Genomic DNA, 22,720 nt, shown 5'->3' on the forward strand with positions numbered 1-22,720 from the left:
TAAGGTTAGCACAAAGTGTTCCTTTTAGAAATCAACAAGTAGACAACAAAATGTTTGTAGCTCATAAAAAACACACACAGTGTCCTCACCTCATTAAAAGCCTCAATGATTTTACGATGTGGAGTTAGAGTTAAAGCAGGGCCTGGTCTGAAAACTCAATCTATGTTAAACAAAATAAATCGATCCGTGAGGGGTTTGGTCTCAGTAAACACCATCAGATGCTCAGACATGTGGCCAGGAACTGGACTGAGACAGAAATGTCCCTCCAGTCGATAGGACCACAAATTAAGAACAAAACAAAACATTTTAGTCATTTCTAAAAAATATCACCAAGAAAGGCAAATAAGTTTGGACTTATTATGATGAGACAATTATATGAAAAGATAAAGAAAAAAAAACTTAGTAAGTGGTTAGGTCTGTTCCGTACATAAGTACATATGTCACTCACCTCCACTAACGCTGTGGTAACGTCATAATCTATGACATAATAACATCAGAATAATCTGATTTACGCCTGGGAGCCATAATGAAGGGCAAAAAGTTCCCCCCCAAAAAACTACAAACTAAAGAAAGCCAATGTGTATGACTTTCAACTGGCAAACCTTCTTTCGCTTATAGCACTGCAGGACTAAATAATCGTCCTCTCTATTAATACTTCGATAAACATAGTCACAATGAACATTTCTTCCAAAGAAATCCTTTGGCTCACATAGTTGTCACTCTTGTGTGGCCCTGAAAATGGGTCTCTCTAAGTAAGTGGTCTAAAGGATTAGGAGAAAAAAATATAACATCAAACGCCACAAATCCAGAAAGGTCTGGTCACAATGTCTGGATGTTGTCTTAGCAAATAATGCTCTTTTTAACAAAACAAATCTCCAACAGTGCCAACAGTAACTGTTACCATGGTAACTGCTATTTTTCTGTTTGCAGGCATTGAGGTTTAGTCATGATCTCTGGGTAAAAAAGTAAAACCACTACAACTTTTATTTTGATTGTTTTACTGGCCCTGTGGAGACCATGACCAATCAGAAATCTGTCTCGCCATCAAGTAAACGCATGCAAAGTACATATACAGTACATACTAAGAACGAATAAAGAGGAGAATAGACAGTATGGGCGTATTACCTGCAGATACTCCATTTTGCAGTACTGGTATCAGTATCAGGCCTGACATGGTGTTTTTGGGCCATCACTATTTAAAACATCAGCAACAGCCTAAAGACAACATGCGTAAATTACAAGTCAAGTAATGACAATGTAAATGTGTGGTGTGTTTTTTCCTTTTTGTTAACAACCAATGACGAATCGACCAATCAAAACAAAATTCTCCTTGAGCAGAGCTCAGGCAGAGCATTGGGGTAGGGAGCGAAAGGAAAAACACTGGGAGCCGGCTCTCACTCGATGCAAGCTAGCTTTTTTAAAACCATTTGTGCATTACACATCACTACTGTGAAATTAATAAAAAAAAAATATAAATGACACCATAGGCATCCAAATACTACGCTCCCCCTTCAAGGCTTTCAAAAACGTACTCCTCTGTTACTATGTACTTTGCCCAGGGACACACTGGCATGTAAAAGGGAAAAAGGTAGGAGACTAGGATCTGACCTCTGACCTTACAACCTGATGAACGAAACTGACCCTTGTTCCACAATAATCAATCTGCTCCTTCACTCCGGTCATATCTCGTCTCTACCAGGGTTTGTTCTGATTTTACCATCTACAAACAAGTTTTATTCCCTCCATTGTTCGTCATTGTTTTTTTTTGTTTTTGTTTTTACTGCTCTTGTTTTATGGCTGTAGACATTTTACAGGATGTGGTTTAATCCTGTCGTATAAGGTGACTTTGTGAGTTTTGAAGGGGGCCCATAAATCACAGCTATATTTAAATCATCGTCACCACTGAGACAAACATCAGTGTCAGTTTGTCTTTGATATCGACGACAACAAGGCATCTCAAAAGAGTTTAGCTTGTGTCATGGTACGGTCAGTGATCGGTGACTTGGTGACACGGCATCGTACAATCGCCTCACCCTTCTCCCCTGGAATCATAATCTACTGTCTGCTGCTGTCAAGTTAGCAGCCGGAGGAGACAAAAAAACATTTTTGTCTCCAGGAGATAAGACTTGAGAGCAAATTTCACAGAAACCAATCCAGACCAATTTTACACTCTCTGGCTCTCAGTGGAAAACAAGATACTAAAATCAGAATGAAGACAGTCCTGGAAATTTGGGCCAAAATCAATGTGGAGTCTGAGAGCTGTAATGGGGACGGAATTCAGACACTATAACATTTTTAAGAGGGCAACTTGTCAGAGAAGTTTTTTCCTCACTAAGGTTTTTGTTCAAGCTGCTCCACTATCACCTCATGTCCAACCTGTCGTGACCCTGGTCTTTAAACTCCTCCACTTCAGAATTTAAAACACCACATCCATCATCAGTTCCAAAGTTCGTCAAAACTTCAAACCTTCCACATACTTAATTTTTACCACTGTAAATCACAGTGTCATCTGCAAACAATATAATCCACAGACTTCTACTGATTTAGCATTATTAATAAGGCTTGAAGCTGATCCTTGATGTAAAGTAACTCCACCATAACTTCACCTTATACGCAGATGACCAACGTTTACTCAAGCTGTCAACACAAATACCACCCCTTCATTCAGTAATATTTGGTGTAATTTCAAAGACAAACACGTTGCTTACCACAATAGAGAAGGATATCTGAGGCAAAACAAAAAAACACAAAAATGTTTTTTGCACTGACAACACTTACATAATGCCGTGGGTGTGCTTAGATCCATTCTGACATTAAATTGCAAGGGTTCTTGCAGTGCATTCGGAATTGCCTTTTCATTTTAAAGTCCCATTAGCTCTGATGTGTAGATTAGCTTTCATCCATTAAGGCTGCGATCTAAGGCTAAGGCTTATTTAGCATGGCATAATTTTCAGAGGGTAATCTACATCTAGCAACAAACTGCTTAAACGGTTGCAAATATTTTTATGTTGAGTTTGATGACTACCTTCATTGCCTGCAGGTGGTCCATAATTTGCCTTTAAATTCACCAGGTGAGAGGAGGAGGTGAGAACGTTGTTCTGGTTCTCATTACTGCCATAGTTTCCTACCTATTTTACAATCCCCTTTCCCCCCAATGGTCTTTATAGGTTCCTTATCAGAAGTCAGAGGTTTGAGACCTCATACTTCAGCCAGGGCTATGACATCATCAAACCAGTTCCATGTCCATGTTCTGAGATGTTGGCCGAAAATAACACAACCTTGTCAGTAGTAGCTGTGGATTCTGTGATACTTCCTTTTTTTTTTTGCTTTTCCTATTTAATGACATTTTCTGCTGTTTATTTAATACTTTTTTATTTATTATAGAGATACTTGGTTACTTTTTTTATTGTGTGCTGTTTTGAAAGCTTTTTCAGTCAACTGGAGATGAACTAACTTATCTTTCGTTTTTAATTATTAAAAGATTAAAGGGAGATTAAAGATGAATTAAGAACCACCATTAACCATCTCCATTTTTTTTCCATCTTGTTATTGTATTGATCATTCTGATGCCCCGTATCTATCCAATATTTAATCTGTTACGAGCAGCCTGAGGCTTATTCAAGACAGAATCTCCCGACAGGTTCTGTACCTGGTGAACGGCAGGTAGTAGCCAGAGGACATCAGCTGATCGACTGATGTATTTGTCAAGATTATCAGCGCCGCTGCTGATATCGGACGCGTTACACATCTTATCACTGTTCAACGAATGGGATTTTGAGTCAGTTGCTTTAGTTTTATGTCCATTATAACTCCCGCAGACAGAGAGACAGAGAGACAGACACACACACACACACACACAGACACTCAAGTTTGTCAAGTAGAAGAAGATAATTAAAGAGGCTTGAAACTTTATTTAACAATTTGATGAGAAAGAAGTACGGCAATCAATCATTCCAGGACAAACTGGAAACAAAAAACAAACAAAAAAAAAAAATAAAATAAAATAAAAACACAAAATTGAGAGAGAGAAGGCCACACGATAGAGTATGAAGGTCAGAATCAAAAAAATAAAACTGCTCCCCAGATGGCTGTGTTGAGAAAAGACACAAGAGCAGAGAGTAGCAGATGAGGAGGCAAGAAACTGATATTATCGGCGCAATCCTTCACAGAAGGAAAGAAAGTAAGGACCTCCGTCAGCAGGAGGTGATGCTGCAGAGAATGACTGTCAACACGGAGGAGGAGAAGCCACGTCTCTTTCATCGGGTTGAAGAAAATCATATGGTTTACTTAAATCTCCCCTGCATCAAAAAATGTTAACCGCCAATGTGATCTTCAATCTGATTTCTCAGATTCAGAGTTGTTTTTGTGAGGCGATGCTGCAGCCAAAATTTAAATCACATGAAACTGTCAGAATTTTAGAAAAAAACAACAACAAAGAATCGGATCTAAATAACATCTCAAAATCTAAAAACTGCAGCTCACTGGTTGGTTGAGGCGGTCGTGTCAGATCAGAACTTACGTCCTCGTTAGGAGTTAGAAGATTGGAAGGTCTTGGAAGTGGCGAGCATGGCTCGCACTTTGGCCATTAGATCCTGGAAAATAAGAAAGGACAGGTGAAGTGAGTCAAAGGTTGGACGTAAAAACTGTAACTTTCTGCATTCTCTGATGCACCATGGGTAAGAGGAATGTGGGTGTTCAGGACTGATAGCACTGGAAAGTTGCAGGATGCCCAGGGGTGAAAAGCTACCACTGACTGGGGTAGAAGGGCTGCTGCTGTGATGAAAGCCCCAGGGATCGCTTACATCAGACGACGAGTGTGTGTGAGTAAGTGTGTGTGATTGAGCATGTGTGTGTGAGAGAAAAAGCCCCAGGGATCGCTTACATCAGACAACGAGTGTGTGTGAGTAAGTGTGTGCGATTGAGCATGTGTGTGAAAGAAGAGAGTGTGTGTGTGTGTTGTTCTCGTTATAGCTCGCATTGAATCCTGCATAAACTGACGACACCTCTACTTTTTTTGTCGATCTCACATTTATTTATCGATTCCACAGCTATGAAAAAGTCTGCTTTATTTAAAAATCCAGTGTTGCGTCAGGGTAAAAAAACAGTTTCTCAAAAATTACTGAAGAAAAAAAAAAGCGAAGGATTCTTTGGGAGTAATTACTGAATGAAATGAAAGTGATTTGGTTAACACTGTACTGCTCTTATTCCCAGTGTGTTGCAGATCAATTACACACCAGACTTCCCTGTTAGCACATTTAATCAAATGACTTCCTGTTGTGTTAAAGACCTGTTGATAATCATTCCCACAATTACAATCAGCTTCCCAGTGAGCAGCTCTCGGCTGTGTTCCTTTTCCCCACTAGATTTCTTTTTAGAAGCATAGTTTTCATATTGGTTGGTGTTGAGTCATACAATGGGGATACACTCATTTTGGGTGAAAACTAATTTTGTACACTGCAGTTTTAGAAAAATACAGGCTAATTTGAATTAGCGGCTCCATGGGTTTCGTGCTTTGTACCCAATGTTCCATTTCATACTCAACTATGTTGGTTTTAACATTAACAGACTCAGCATCCGGTCGTCCGATTCTCATTTGGCATCAGTTCAGGTTAGTCTTTTAGGTTTCCTTTCCATTGTTCTATGACATTTTTTTGCTGCATACTTGGTGGTGATTTTTTTTTTTTTAGTCCAAACATTACATAAACTCACAAGGGCCCAAATGTGGTTCAGGAGCCACAGGTTGCAGACCCCCGCCTTAGCCTCTTAAACTTATTCACTTCTAAATGACTCATAATCTACAATAAATAGATAAAAGTGGAAAAAGATATTGATTGCAACATGCTGAGCAAATGAGATGAAGGAACGGAACCAAACATCTGCCTTGCCCCAAGAAAACCACTAATCATTGAGACTAATCAGAAAAACATAGTAAATAAGTAATGATGTCAAATAAATAAGGGGTGGTGGTGGTGAAGAGAAAATAATTAGGGTATCTTAAAATGACAATTTCTGGTAGTTTTCAGTTTCTTTTTCTTTCGCCTGAAGTGTAAATATAAACAGGAAGTGTATATCTGCAGAGTAGGTGTGATAAGTGATAAGTGGATAAACTCAAGCCCCTCCTTGGGCCTTTCTGACAGAGGAGACAAATGAGACAGAGGTACTTACAATTGGAGGAGCCCATCATATCACAACATTCAACGGCTGAGACCAAGCGTGAACAAACAAACGCTTCAAAATGTCATCAACTTATTGGACAGACTCATATCAACTTAGATTACTGTTAGCCTTGCCCTGGATTACCACAGAAGTTCATTAGAATTTAATAATTTAATTGTCATAAACCATGCGTCCATTTATACTGTGTAAAATCAAAGTGCATCTAAACTGAATTTGTTACATTTCACTAGTTGTCATTGAAAACAGTTCTTCCTAAGCCACAGATTCAAAAGGACATTTTAATTACCGGCTGCGTTAGAAAAGTGTAAACTTCTCAGAGTGAGTCCAACTGATTCTTCCCTGCAGCTTCAGTCTGCTGCCACTTTGTTTCTAATTGTGCACTGGTGTCAGCACAGTGATGATACGCTACTTTAACAGTTTTTAGACTTTTTAAAAAGCTGTCTTGTAGACAGGAGGCGGAAGAGTCTATGGGGAGAGAAAAATAAATAAAATAAAGGGCTTATCAAGGAGAAGTGAGTCTGAGCAGGAAACTCAATTAACCTCACGAGTAATTTGTGCTCTTACTACTCGACTTTGAACTTGACTTCAGTTGTCAGAGCCTGGCTGGAATTATGGGACTTTTTAGATCCCCAAAAAGTTTCAAAGCAAATGGCAGCATGGTCGGAAGAACACATTTACAGAATAGTTCTACAGCTTGGATTGCAGAATTATAACTAACAAAGATAACAGCGAAGTCACCAACTGAGTAGATGATTGACAGACCTGTAGTAACCTTTAAAACATGATCATTAACTGGCAGCCTGTGTCCAGTCCCTAAGGTGTCTGTCCAGACGAATTCCAGCCCTCCAGCAAATACAGTTTGTCATCCCTGCTTTATAGACTTTAACGTGATCCATGGTTCATCTCTACCTTAGCACGACCCCACAGCAACCTCCATCACACTGTATTTTTGCCTCCTCTACTGTTCAATCTTTAGGTCTCTACCAAGTCCCTGTATGTTTTTGGAATCTTCTTCAAGATCTCCCTCAGCAATTTCTTGATCAGCCAGTGTCTATATAATTTTGCACGCTGCAGTATCGAGAAAATACGGGGTTATTTGAATTAGTGGCTCCAGGATGAAGGCTTTGGACGAATCTTGATCAGCCAGTGTCTATAAAGGCTCTCAGTCATCCAGGTCTTCTTATCCAAGATCTTCTTATTCAGTTACATTGGGCAAATGGACCATCTTCAAAGGTGTCACGAGGGTCATTGTGGTTAAAACAACACTAGAGGCAAACATGGCCGTGTGTCCCTTAGTCTGTCTGTGTTGTTAGGTGATAGATAGTTTTCTGGGGAAAGAACTCAGATTGATGTTATAGGTAAATGAGAGATTGTATCTTATTGATGGTTTCTCCAGGTCGATCAGCCAATCAGTTCTTTACAGGACTCACAGATGACCATCTGCTTCAATCTCAAACCAAACCTTGTGTCTCCTCTACTTTTACACCAACCATCTTCATATCCTCTTTCATTACATCCATACATCTCTGGTCTTTCTCTTCTCCTCTTGCCTGGCAGCTCCATCTCCACCATGTCTCCTCAGCTCATGTCCAAACCATCTCCACCTCTCCTCTCTAAATTCATCTCCAAACTGCTCCACCTTAACTGTCCCTCTGATCTGCTCATCTCTGATCCTGTCCATCCTGGTCACTCCCACTGAAGATCTTAGCATCTTCATCTCCTCCACATATACTGTACAGTGCCACCATCTTAGTCAATAATGCTGGTAATGTGGACGGCTCATCAAAATGTCTTCTTTGCCATGGGATTGACTACATACCAACAGATATTGTAGCGCTCCATGTTTGTGGTGCTGTTTATCATGAATCGCAATTTTCATTCATTCTGTTCACTGCGAACTTCAGCTCAACATCAAATCCTCCCTGCTGTCAGCACCTCACACTGATCAGCATCATTGCATTCAGTGCTATTAACATCAACATGATCGTTAACATTAACAGCTTATGTACTTTTGCTAATTTGTATCCAAATTAGAAACACACACACACACAAAAAAGAATAAAATATTCATAGACATTCAATATCCCCAACGATAATCAAGTATTTGTCTGTGAACACTGTATGCACTTCCTGATTAAACCTTACCTGGGATTAGGCACCGGGTGGAATATTAACTTGGAACTCCAGCTCCCAAATATTATTTAAAACCGTCGTCTAAAACCATCCTTGAACTTAGCAGAAAATAAATACATCAAATGCACAACTCTAGACTAATTTTTACACTCAGCTGATTTTGAATAACCATTGCAGGTTTAAAGAGACTTACTTCAATTGCACTGATAATCAGAGGAAACAACCTAAAATGCTTTACGATGATAGAAAAGAGACGGAATCAAAGCCAAAAATTACCAAAGTAAGACAGTGAGAGAGAGAGAGAGAGAGAGAGCTAGAGGGAGAATGAGGCCCTGAGGAGGGAGAAGACCATTAGGCAGATGAGGAGCTGCTGAATAATTTAAGATGTGTATGTAAAACATCACGCAGACAGGGCATCTGCGCTCAGTGCTGCTGATATTATCTGTGACTGCTCTAACAGCAGAGGGTTTTCATGAATGTGCTGCTGCGGCCGTTGTGTGAAGATGAAGGCAGGAGGAGAAGAGCTGGAGTTTGGGTGGAGATAATAAAAAGCGCAAGAAGAAAGATGTTTTTCTTCCTCAAGAGAGAAACATCAAGACGTGTGTGGTAAAAACCCATTCTGAGGCACATCTCTCTCTCTCTCTTACACACACACATACACATTGGCACACTCACAAACAACTGCCAAAGGCCAGGAGAGAGAATGGAACCCAAATTCATTGTATAGCAGTATAAATTGTACCAGTGTTCTCAGAACTGCGAGTGTTGCCTCTGCATTCACACTCTGCTGACCTCCATTAGCTCCAGTCCCACTGCTTCTCAGCTTGTGGACACTGCAGCGTCTCCACAATCACTTCAACACTTGTTTTCTTGTAAAGATAACTGCTCCTACAACTGCAGGCTTTATAAAACACTTAATTGGAATTAACACACACACTTACTGTGTGTAAGGCCGTTTAATTTCTAGTTTATCTAAAGTTGCATGGTCACGAGGAATCTGATGAGTTACTACATCGTACAAGTAGAGAGCAGCTGATGTTAGCGTTTCATACCGCAGATGGGACTGTTGACTGCTCCGTCCACATTGACCCATTCACATCTACTGATTCAAACTCTCACACTGTAATCTCTAGAAAATGTAATTAAAAGAAAATAAAAAAAGAAAACCGTCACTTGATATATATATCTAAAACTATAGATAAAAATATACATATCTATATATACACATATAGAGTATATAGAATATATGGAATATATATGTATATATATATTCATATATATTCTTATATACACATCGGCAAATCTGGCTTATGTGAATAAAAAGTGGAGACTGTTGACTGATTTATATTAAAATTAAAGATGCAAAATTATCTGGAATATTCTCTATTTACAGACAAGTACAATAGAAGATCTGTGTTTTGTTATTATTTTTAAACCAACGACTGATTAAACAGAAGCTAACAATAGCATCTGCAGGCTATTTTTGTTATTGTGATATTTAGGAGAACAGTGACCAAAGGCTCTGAAAGAGAAAAACATGATGCTTTTTGAATCATGAGTTCTGGTATTCCTACATTTACATTCTTCCTTTAATCCATTTATTTTGAAGTGTTTGACCTTTATTTGCATATTTTTTGGTTGGTGCATGAATTTGAGAGTTTGTGAAAACTGGAAAGATTGCAGATGACAGCCGTCAGGCCTTGCTGTTGTATAGTTAAACATGTGGCCAGCTGGTGAAAAAATTATAAACAAAGAACAGAAGGAAAAAAAAAGAAAGTACCTGAGTTATTTTGGACTGAACTGAGGACACAATGGATGAGGACACTGCCTTGTCTTTCTCCTGAGAGCCCCCCCTGTGAGACAATTGGAGAAGGACAGAGAGACGGTCAATAGCAACAACAGCCTTTTTATCTGTAGTTCAGTGTTCACATTGACAATAGGTGAACAGAGAAAACTAAATGTATTTATAGACTGGAAACCAACTTTTTGCCAAATACATTTTGAAAATGTAATCAAATGTGATTTTTTTAAAATATATATGCCTCAGTCAATTTATCTAAGTGCTAGAAAGCTTTTTTTGGAATTAGTGGAGCACCGTAATGCTTACTTAAGAATTTCAAGAGAATTTGTAAATGGCTTTCCTGTGCTTTCATGACTGTCAGTTTAATTTCTTATCTCTGATGAGGTTTGTGTACATTCCTGCAGCACATTTAGCTGGTTTATAGCTGGGTCAACATTAAGATTTGTTTTAATACCTGGATAAAAGAAGCACCAGAAAACACGTATGTGCATATTTTTAGTATGAGCAATTAACTATATATATTGAAGGGCCAGAATTTTTCTGGACACACAAATTGTAAGTGGTGTAGTGGTGCCTTGGTGGTTAAGGAGTCGGAGCTTGTGTGCAGTGGTGTGCTGTGTCACAATGACAAATAATTCACTTTCACTTTCAAATTATTATTTGATGTTTATTTTGAAATCCAGTCATGGGCCAGACTGGATCATCAGCGTGACACATTCGGCCCACATGCCACCAGTTGATGATCACTGATTTAGCTTGTTTTTTTTTTTAGTTCTGACCAACTACATATCATCCTCAAATTCCTAATAGATATCTGTGATTCATTTTGCCATAACATTGGTTGTTTGTATAGTATTTCTAGAACAAACACACACAAACCACATTTAACTGTTTGACTGCTAATATTTAGCCATTAAACGGTTTAACACTTAGTAACTTAAAATAAATAAAGTAAAAGTAATAAATATTACCAAAATAACTTTAGACAAATTGTGTTATGACTGTGCAACAGAAGCCCAGATAAGCTGTTTTTATTCATGGAAAGCTCCTTCCTTTTGCATATTTCATAATAAAGCAATGCAAGAACTTTTACTGATGTTCAAAGTTTCACTGTTTCTTAAAAATAAACAAACAAACAAAAAAACAACCCAACAACAAATAACATCGTGTAGTCATGGCATTGAGTTATCTGCTGATACCAGCAGAAGAGAAACTTTTCCTTCACTTCATTACTGTCGAGTGCTGCAAACATTTGGCCTAGTTTAGGAGCTGTTACAGAACAGATGTACTATTTTATTTGGGGACAAATAGGGAGAAGAGTTGGGGAAGAAAGTGGTCTGGCCTCGTATGCCCTGTAGCATTCACACACGAACACACACAGCTTTGCTTCTCTGTCAGACATATCGTCAACACCAACAGCCATTGTATCAGAGGAGATTATGTTCATTCCTCTGAATGCCATTTTCACTTTGAGACCTTGAATCTGAGAGATGCTGGCTCCAAACTAAAAGATTATTGGCTGTTTAGATTTAATGCTCCAAGTGTTTTCCATTTGTATTAAGACTTAGAATTCCTCCGACACCACGACAAGACCTGGGCTTCGTTTCACCCACTTTCCTTCTCACAAAGCTGGCATTACTGCTGTTTTCCAGCCGTGTTTTGGATGATTTACTGCTCATAATGATGACACAACAGGGCAATACTCCTGCCTGCTGTGCCTGGGTTACATTATTCAAGCCAACTTCTTTCAGGAGGAGAATCGCTGATCATGCAAATATGTTGTCCATCTGATAAATATTACATCAGGTTCGAGGATTTATTTTCCGTTAAGTCCAGTGCACAGAAAAGGACAGAACTTTGTTACAGAGACATGACACACTGACCAGCATGAAGAACTGTAACTTCTTATTTTTGATCTTAGTTTTGGTGAATCAAGTTAACACAGCCCTCATGTAACCTACTGAACCAAGGTAAGTCAACATTGTTCACTTAGCTTTACAGCTGTTTCATTCTAAATAGCAACTGAATGCACAAAACAATAACATCACACTGAACCATGCATCAAACATAAGGCTTGCGGGCCAAATTCACCCGTGACGCCATTTTATGCAGGCCACCAGAGCTTCCCATTTGTATGGCTGTCATTATGTCTGTAGTAACGTGTACTGGATAGGTTAAATGCACACAAATAATATGTGTTTGTAACGCAGGACAGGTAACTTACTATTTTACTTTTTTGTACTTACAAAAAACATGCACGGTTAGCATAAACTACATTTTTATTGTAACTAATATCCTACGTTTTATGTGTAAGAACATTCTTATTTTGCTTGATGTCTTGAAGTTCAATTTCTTTATTTCAATGAAAAAAAAAATCCTAATTTCTGGTTAAAGCATATATATATATATATATATATATATATACATATATATTTACTGTATATATATATTTTTTTTTTTCAACCTTTAGATTCTTTTCAACCAATCCATTTTGTGTCACAATCACCTATTATCAAACAATTATAGATTGCTCTAGACAATAGGCTGGAGCTAATTCACTGGTTTGTTTTATCTAAACTTGCTATTTTTGCACGACCACAGTTTTATAAGCTTAGCCTAAAAACGTAGCTTCTTCACGTGACAGGTTTCCAGCACGTTACCTAGAATATGTCTGGCTGGAAGCAGGACTTGCCGACTGAGACAGAACCCTGCCTGGTGAGGAGTAAGGAGAGAAAGAGGCCCCGACAGTTTGGGTCTGTCCTGACAAGGAGCTCCTCCGTTTGTCAGCAGGGGATCTGGAAGGTAAAGGCAGGAGAGGTTGCATTTACACTACAGAACACAGGGTTCTTCAAGGGAACTTCTTCAGAAGCCTAGGACTGTGTATTCAGCAAAACAATGGAAAAGAAAATGCTTGTGAAACAAGTTGATTATGGTTACCTTTTATGGTCACGTGGGGTTCAGTGTTTCATCCGCTGATTTATGCTGACTTTAAGTATCATCAATGTCAATGCAAATAATTGATCAAACATAGAGGGAACCAATAACAATAAAAATGACACTTATGGCACCTGCTGTTAGCTTTACCTGGATCTGGAGCGCCCCCTGGGTATACTGCTGCGACTGTGACGATGCCGATCCCTATCTCTCTCTTGACTTCTCCTCCTGTCTCTTCTCCCGGGGGAGTGTGAACGGGATCTGTCCAGACAAGGGTAGAGTAGAGGAAAGGTGTGAGACAGAAGAGGGCATTAAATTGCAAACTGAATGATGAGCTGATGCATATGAAATGAGCACACCAGCAGATGAGGCTGAAAACAGAGATAAGGCGACGGCAGGGAGCTGTTGTGAAGGTGAACGAGTGAGTTAAAAAAAACATGGTTGTGAACTGTGTTTGAGTGGATTTTAGAAATGAATGCGACACAATTCACATCCAAGTCAGGGAACAGAAGACAGAGATAAAAGAACAAAGCCATACGGACATCAAACATGAGGCATGGTGAAACATGATTCTGTGGCTAGGTTCAACAAAACCAAATCAAAAGAACCACAGCGATGGAAAACTGTACTGGATATTTTTTATTTTCTACCCTACTGTGACATTTGAACAGAAAAAAAAATCACTTTTAAATTTCAAACATTGACATCTCCCACACAAATTAGCCTTTCTCCCTTTATGTGAAACTCTTACAAATGTATTTATGTATCACACATTTTAAAAAAAACCTAGGGCTGTAAAACAATTAGAATTCATAGATTTATCATGATCAATCGTAATTCATCACCATTTATCGTGGTTGAGATACACTGACAGTACTGAATATGAGAAAAACATTTTTTTTTTGTAACAAACAAAATATTATGTCCCTCCACTGTTTCAGACCAATGATAGGTGGAAGGTTGGAGTTACAGTGCGTTCTGCTTAGTCAGATGCTAAAATGTACCTGATTTCCAAAATGATTATTGTGATTAATGAATTCATTTTGACTTTTTTTAACTTAAATATATACTGTATATATATATAAATATATATGTATAAATATATTGAAAACACACCACCCCAACAATAATTTATTGCATTACAGTTTAACACGGCTTTTCCTTTATGTAAATCTCAAATTAGGCCAAAAATAAATTCTTGTATAATTGACCATTACTATTGGGCATATTATTATTATTATATTACTATAGAGTAAACGTGTAACAACACAATCTGACCGGTTCTGTCCTTTTCTTTACTTTGCGTACAGTTTTGCTTCAACACAAATTAATTTTCTACTGTCAAAATCAATGAGTGACTTCTTTAAATAAAACATCTTCACACTGTGACCTACCGTGACCTGCGAGATCTTTTGTAGGCACTGGGTAGAGAGTGTTTGTTCTTCGACCTTGATCTTGATCTTGATCTCGACCTTGACCTCCTCCTGTGCTTTTTCTTCTTTTTGTCTTTGTCTCTTCCTTTGTTCCTGTCTCTGTTTCTGTCTCTATCCCTAACTCTGTCTCTATCCCTGTCTTTTTCTCTATCTCTTTCTTTGTCCCTCTCTCTGTCCCTCTCCCTTATATTGTCTTTGTCTCTGTCTCTGTCTCTGTCACGTTCTGTCCCTCTGTATGAAGATGAGGACGCCGAGGGGGCGTCCTTGCTGCGATGGGATCCCTGGTTCTCTTTGGGGGGTATCTGATCCTGGTAATACAGAGATGGTGTAGAGGACATCTGTGACGGCACAAGGTCAGACAGAGCAGAAAGGGCCTCTTGCATCTGTACGAAGAAGCAAATTGGAAAGGACCATTTACACAAAGACAATCTGATACATGACCTTTTCTCAAGTGAAAAGAAATTCTCTCCACTGTAGCCGCAGGAGAAACTTTGCACTTGCACAATATCACAGTGCATTTGAAGAGAATCAATTTTTAATAGCCCTGTTCTAATTCTTAGCAAAATTAAAATTAAACATTTATATTTATCCCTGTTTTTTAATCCCTTAATATTGTAAAAGTGCACATCAGGAGATCTTCTTTTAAGGAAGTGTAATAAATCATCAGTAGGTGGCTCAAAATCCTCTGCTCTCCTGGGAAATTATCACTCATATTCTTCCCTTACTCAGCTGATTAGGAGATGGCTCTGGTTGTACAGCCATCTGGCCACACACTGAGTTACAACTGTCAGCTACAAAGGGCCTCTAATTACCCCGGTGTGGGAGTGTCCGCGCAGATGAGATTGGTCTGCTGTTGAAGATCCATTTAAAAGATGGCACTCTGGTCCATCAGGTGGATTAACAATGATACTAAGCCTTCAAAGGTCACATGTTACGTTTGAGGTCAAAGGCCTCCACAAAACTACTGTCATATACAAAGCCTTGAATTTTCTGATTAAATGCCCCCGGTGTCACTCACTGTGAGTGTGCTGTTTACGCAAACACAATCGCAGCACATACAATTAAAGGTAGAGTGCACCCTGGGGAGTTTGAGGGAACACGCGGTTTATTGACCGAATGGAGGGTTCAATAGATCAACACAGAAAAATAGAGAAAACAGCCAAATAGACAATACTTGTGAGAAAAATATAGAAAATTAATTATCATAAAGGTTAAAGGGGTTAAAAGTTGAATACATTATCATGACAAAAAAAAAGTTTCTACAATGAAAAAATATATAGAGCACAATTACGAGAAAAACGTATCATTATGTTTACTTTATTTTAAACAGAGTTTTTGCAGGTACCAGCAAATATAATTTCATGCTTTTTAATGACCTGAGAAAACCCTGATACAAACCTTGAGTCAAATCTGGTCAAACAAACTCAAACTCCGTGAAGGTTGTTTTAACAAAAGTGCTTCTTTACTGCTGTGTTTACAAATGAGTCCAATTAAAAAGAGAACAACTTTTTTTACAATATTGTTTTATAGAAGGTTTTGTCTTTTTCTTTCTTTTTGTTTCTTGCAGTGATACCCATGACACTTCTCTAATGACTGGGCTGAGCTGTATTATTTGTTTACAGAAAGGGCCAATGTTTGACAAAAACAGGGAAAAAAAAGTTTTTTCCAGGAACACCTTCACTTCTCAACTCAGGGTTCGTACAGTTTTCATAGTCAAATTCAAGCACTTTTTAAGGACTTTCAAAATTAAATCGTGATAAAATGGTATTGTGAACAAAAAATGTAAATCATATTATAACTTAGTGTTATAGTGAATGTATGTCTAATAATCTCACCCAATGCTAGCACTCGATACTGCACTGCAGGTTGAACAATATTCACGAGTAGCAGTTATATTTATATTGTATTACACTAAATATAACATTAATATTTATATAATTCATATTTAAATGTTATTGTTTTACTTTTCATTTTTCATCCCCAATGCATAATTGTTTCAAGGGCAACACTTAGGCATTGCTGTTTATCATTTATGATACTGTAAACCAAAATCAAATAAAATGCAACTCTACAAAATCAATTTAAAACCAACACTTTAGTTTCTGTAATTCAATCACTCTCTTTCCCAAACCATCTGCTAGAACTCAGATGAAATGGGCGGAACATTAAAGGCACAGAAGCGAGAGATAGGAAATTGCAAGAAGAGAGGGAGAGAGAGAGAAAGACAGACAGATAGACAGAGAGAGAATGTAATGACAAAAAAAAATGTGAGGAGCGGAGAAATGGAGTAGACTAGGAAGCAGGAAGCATGAAAGGAAAGGGGGCCGAGTGCTTACGAGAGAAGGGGATGTAGCTGCATGAAAAACAGGCAGTGGTGGAGAATGACGTCAGCTATATTACACCCGCTGTGTTCCGCACACTATCTGGGTCTGGGCCACGGAGGAGATAATGGAATGATAGGAAGAAATGTTGGGTGTAAAAGTAGGACTGACACATAGGAGGCTTACTCCAACACTAAGCCCGGAAAAATGGGTATCTCCTCACACCTGGTCCGGCAAGATATGGAAGTTTGGACAATAATAGGAAAAGTTAGAGTCCTGGGGCCAGACAGGGGGAGACGGAGGTGAAAAAGGTGGGTAGCAGAGAGGGAGGGAGAAAACTGTATTATCATGATAAGGATGAAAAAAATACGTGGTATTTTAGGAATGTCAGACATAGTCTTCATAATATATCACAATTTGCAGACAAGCATAGGTTGTATAAAAATATATAATCTGTAAAATTATGAGGAACTTTGAAATATCGTTGAGGAGATTTTCAGCTTTTTTCAGCTAAATTTCAGCTGGATTCATTTCAACAAAAAACAACTCATTTTTGTTTATCTTTACAACCCTACATTGGAGCTTGTTTTTTTGTTTGTTTTTTGTTACCTCTGGTTGGAAAAAGTTGAATGTGAAGCACAGATAAAGCTTTTTTTTTTATTTTAAGTCTAACTTTATTTCACTGCTGTGTCTTAAAAAAGCTGTGGAGGAAGCAGCAGTGCTGCAATTTGTCTGCAGAAGAGACACGGCAGCAGATTTCAAACCTTTTTCGGTACTTAATCAAAAGCATATTTCATATCTTAGTAGCGCAGTTTGAAATTTAAGCATTTTCTCAGATTTCAGGCCAGTCATTACGAAATTGCTCATTTTTAGTCTCATATTTTACAAGCTAAGCTGTATTTTAGATAAATACTAACTCAGTAAAATAACTAGAGAATTCCAAATGCACACTGCTCTTAGAGACTCCCTCGACTGGCCTCCACTTCAGGAGAAATCTCTTCTTCAGAGCATTCCTTCTGCTGAACAAATCATTACAGACCTGCAGTATCCTGTTTATCTGACTTTAACATTGATTCTCAGCCCTCTCCTGCCCTCTGATAGCAGAACGCTCATTACCTTACTATCCCTAAAATCCCTCTGAGCTTCACACGTCTGGATCCGACCTCTGGAAACCTTCAAGGCAAACTTAAAGCACAACTCTTTTCATCAGATGTTTGTAAAAGACTGGCACAGAGGAGCCATAAAAAACACATCAGGGAATCTTTGTTCCTGTTTAAGCTGTTACTAGACCGGTCTCCTTTCAACATGACCTCTCCTATCATCTTTTACCAGAGGAGAGTTACAAAATAAGACTAAGACGTAGAATATACTTTTAAACAAAACAAAAGTAATGATGACAATTACCCCAGAGACAGGCTAATACACAGTATAACAGTGTTTCACAGAACTAAAGCCACACCACATATAAACCACATATAAAACATACATATATACACACAAGCCATTTTAGATAAAATTAACAAATTAATTGGCCCTAATGTGGAGGTAGGAGATCAAGTAATCTTTACGAGGAACTACATGGATTGACTTTGGGGGAGTATAATCCACATTTGGGTTTTAAACACTTAAATGGAATGTAAGCCACAACATACAGTACTCTAAGGGAACAAATTCCCTTTTTGTTTTCAGAAAATGTTTAGGTGCAGCATCTTTCTTTCCATTAGATATATTAGTATTCTGTCCTCATGTTTTCTAAAAGCCGAGTGGCTGGGTCACACGTAATCATAGTCTAACAAGGCAGCATATTAGTACAGTTCATTGTTGAGAAGCTAGCAAAGTAGATGCAGTTTTTTCAGCCTCACTTTGTTAAGACAGAGAGCTCACTCTGTCAGTAGAAGACTGACCAGTTGTAGGGAGAAGTTCCCATTTTCACTAACTTAGCATTTAGGTTGAGTTAGTAATTCAAAAGTAGGTTAATGACTTAAATGTTGGCAGTTCCTTCAGACAGAGATATTGGCCGACGGCCAATGGACAGAGCTAAATCTGGGGAAGGACAGAACTGGTGCAACCCGCGTTAGGCTGCACACAGCCACGTGGTTCAACGGGCATTAGGACAGTTTAATAAACATCAGCTGAGTAGCCTAAAATAAACAGCCATCAAATAAACACATCAGTGAGTCTCATTTACACTATAAACATGGGCTCCCTGTCTCTGTAGTTCTTGTTGGATATGACAGGGAAAAGGTGGGGGGATTGAAGATAACCTCTAATATGTCTGCTCAAAGACATACGGTGATCATAAAAAAAAGAAAAAAAGTATTTTCTGGTGACTTACTTTTCTTTAATAAGGAAAACAAATTGGTGTTCAGTTTCCATATCCACGTTAAGCTACTGGCATTTCACACAATAATTACAACTTGCAGAATGGTCTTGGTGCATGGACATGTTCTATTGCAATCAGTGAAATGCAATAAACAATTTCAAATCCAATTAAAACTCCCAACAGCAACAACATAATGCTTCACTCCATCTCATCAGCTCCTGCAAATGTATATTGTTTCTAGCAGTGCAGTTCTTATAGCGAGAACTAAGGCGTTAGTGCGCAAACATAACTGAGTCTAAACCTTATTCCTCCTACTAAGTCAAAACGTACCATCTCCAAACAGCAGCACTGTATCCTGTAACCTCTGATAGCTGATATACAGGAGTTGAACATGTGTCATTTATGTCACAATTGTAATGCTAATATGAAGTTGCCTATAGCGTATTATTTGTCAAAACATGACGCCTGTTGAGGCATTTGTGTTTAAAGTGATATTTCCTCGTGTGGTCGTACACCTGGGAAACATAGGATGAAAAGGACAATTGTCCCTATTATCATGCAGACGCAGTGACATTTGTTTTACAATGTGGAGTTTGACGTAACCTTTAACAAAAGTTGAAGATTTCACAAAGAAAATTATCTTTCAACTGATATCAGTGGTAATTCTGTTCTAACCATTTCTGTTCACCCTTACTTGACCTTTGAATTCTGGTGACGCAAATTAACAGCAACACAGTCATAAAGAAAATGCAATTGTGCACAAACATTTCAGGCAAAAAGACACACTGACAAACACTGACCTAACACTATCAGGCGAACACCCACCTCGAGCTGCACAGAAGGATCCAGTTCCGCTCTCTTAGCCCCAGGCTCTCCAGCTGAGGGGGTGCGCAGGGTCTGGAGGAACAGCGTTGCCTTCCTCTTCCTCTCAGCCTGTAGCTGTTTTTCTTTTGACTCCTTTGACGCCTGGGCCAGCTTCTCCCTGGCTGCAGCTGCCAGACGATCCTCCAGTTTCTGCTTGGCTGAGGGTAATAAGAAGGGAAGGTTGAATTACCATCCAAAAAGTGGTAGTGGCTGGTTTTGTACTTTGTACGTAGTAAATGGTGGTCATGGTGGGAAGAAAAAAAGACAGGAAAGACAGAAGATTGGAGAAGAAAATAAAGCAGTCTTCTGCATTTGTAGAAAGAATGAAATTCAAATACTTTGTCACATCCAGTGCTTTTTCTGACTGAATCATGCTTGGACTGGACAACAAAATTGTTTCACTTACTTTTAACTATTCTTGAGTCACATTGTCTTTAAGTTTTGATCACGTTAACTTTGACTATCAATTAAATAACGATACATACGTGGAATGATCTAGACTTAGCTTAAACTTTATTTTAGGTCAGTTAGTCTATGACTTTAAGACCTGGGGATTTTACCTGGACTTCAGTGACTTGGACTTCACCTGAACACAGCTTAAAACCTCTGTGGACAGATTTACAAACTAAAGGTCACAGTAACTGACGTGACTAGAGTTGAAACGATACAGAAAACGTACAATAGGATTCACAATATTTTGTTCATGATTTAATTTTATCCTTTTTTACTTTTCTTTTTTTTTTACACAAAATGACATCTAGACAAATTATGACCGGATAAAAGATTTTTCATTTGTAAAAACCATTAGCCAAATTATGCTAATTTATTTACAGAAACACTGCACATCACCATTTATCTCCCCTTATTAAAAGTCAAACTGGTCTGGTCTTTTTCACCCTGCTAACTGCCAATATATTATACAACAAAAGAATATAAAGAATAAGCATGATTAATTTTGTATTTCAAGCAATGCAAATTGTCATGAAATTGTATTGATTTTTAACCGATTCACTTTGAGTGGGCTAGAGTAATTTTTCTTTAATGACTTGAAATTTAAATTTCATGCACATAAATTTTACGTTGGAACCTTGGATTACATCTATTAGCTATTAGAAAGCCTTGGACTTGACTTTACATTAGAATTGTATAATGACCTCTAATGACATCACAGTTATCATTGTTGACTTGAAATGAACTGAGAAATTAACTCGGAGTTAAACATATGTGGTCCATATTCCAACTTTAAGTCAAAGTAACTGATAAGAACTCGGTGTGTACAAAAATCATAATTTTCTAGTGACATAGACATTAAATAGCATGGACTATGGTTATTTGGTTGGTTACTTGAGCTCTTCTTCTAAGTCTTAGGGAAACGTTATGCTTGAATTGTTGCCAAACATGGCCAAAACATGATGTGAATCAAAACTTTGACATGATTGTCAACATTATTTGCCTAGGATTCTACATTATGAGAACTGAAGTGTGTACTGACATAATTATTTTTTAATCACATGGACTTGCTGTAACAACTCGGAATTGACGGAGTGGAATTGTTGTGAAAATCGACTGTTTCGACTTGTAGGGACTCAATCCGGTCCTTCAGTTTTCTTTGTGATTTAGGGTTATCCCCAAATCCTTCTATGGTTTGAGTCCTAAATAAAATCTTGAAGACACAACTTGAACTCGGAAGTCTAGTATTCGCACAGACATTTGTGAACGACCCTCACTGGGTGACTGTGGTGACACACGTGGTACAGACGAGTAAGTAAAGTTGGAAGAAATGTGTGTGGAGAAGAGGAGGCAGACATTTTTGTGACATTGTGCAGTTGCTGAGAGATGAGACAAAGATGTGAAGTGACAGAAGTGGGTAGGAGAGAGATGAGGTTAGGAGAGCAAAGGAATGACTCGGGGCACAGAGGAGACAAGACAATATAAGAAAATGCCTTTAGAAAACAACTTTTTGAAGTTATGCAACCACCGGGGGTTACTTTTATCTCTACAGGTTTAAAAATAGACACGATCGCTGAGGCAAATTTTATTAGACTATCAAGAGGGTTGACAGCCAAGTGGAGTAGAAGCCATTCGCACCAATGTTGAGACTCACTGAACAAAATTGATGATTCTACTCAAAACTTCTGAAAATTTGCAGACACATTTACTGCGTTGTTTTTCACATGTAATTTAACACCAACTACATTTACAGTGTATTTTCTATGTTGAATCCAACATGTTTCAGGATTATTTAACAACCAATAGAAAAAGTTTGCAGCACAAGCCCCTCTCTGTGTACTTTCAGGACTGCTGGAAAACTTATTTACAGTGTGTGGCTGTTTTCCAGCCCATCGGCACAGATTAGTGTTCTGCTGTTTGCCACTGATTCTGCGGCTAATCTGATCAGGGAAGGTCTTCTGACTGACAACCACTTAGCCACACAGCAGAGCCAATTCACTCTGCTATTTATAAGGCCTCTCCTCTCCTCTTGTACAACCATCCTTTAAGTCTGAGAGAGACCATTGGCCTGTGTACCACTTCTACTGGACCTAGACAGTAACAGCCGGTTTGAACACAGCTCAGCAGAAACAGCATTCTTGTCATTGTAGGTTTGTTTGTCCTATTTTCTATCAGTCAAGCACTTTGGGATTTTTCTGGTACGTCACAATCAGATATCAGCGCATACGTGCAGGTAAGGCCAAAGATTTGTTAACAAAACAAACAATTGAATAATGTATAAGCT

At 38.4% G+C, this 22,720-nt stretch overlaps 1 protein-coding gene across 5 annotated transcripts in view; it reads right to left on the bottom strand.

The window, feature by feature from the left end:
- sfswap (splicing factor SWAP) overlaps nucleotides 1-22,720 on the bottom strand; it is a 58,200-nt gene that overhangs the window by 10,755 nt on the left and 24,725 nt on the right. For 2 of the 5 annotated variants that reach the window (XM_025062177.1, XM_025062180.1), the window contains exons 14-19: nucleotides 19,948-20,144; nucleotides 14,440-14,861; nucleotides 13,196-13,306; nucleotides 12,772-12,906; nucleotides 10,091-10,163; nucleotides 3,315-4,592 (exon numbers count right to left, since the gene is read on the bottom strand). In XM_025062177.1, coding sequence (XP_024917945.1) covers nucleotides 4,527-4,592; nucleotides 10,091-10,163; nucleotides 12,772-12,906; nucleotides 13,196-13,306; nucleotides 14,440-14,861; nucleotides 19,948-20,144 — 1,004 coding nt within the window. In that variant the 3' untranslated portion in view covers nucleotides 3,315-4,526. Of the gene's footprint in view, nucleotides 1-3,314; nucleotides 4,593-10,090; nucleotides 10,164-12,771; nucleotides 12,907-13,195; nucleotides 13,307-14,439; nucleotides 14,862-19,947; nucleotides 20,145-22,720 lie in introns of those variants that run through there. The other 3 variants (XM_025062178.1, XM_008324809.3, XM_025062179.1) reach the window with 3 other exon arrangements.

The sequence above is a fragment of the Cynoglossus semilaevis genome, chromosome 14 (genome assembly GCF_000523025.1).
Source record: "Cynoglossus semilaevis isolate Cse_v1.0 chromosome 14, Cse_v1.0, whole genome shotgun sequence".
Classification (NCBI taxonomy): Eukaryota; Metazoa; Chordata; class Actinopteri; order Pleuronectiformes; family Cynoglossidae; genus Cynoglossus; species Cynoglossus semilaevis.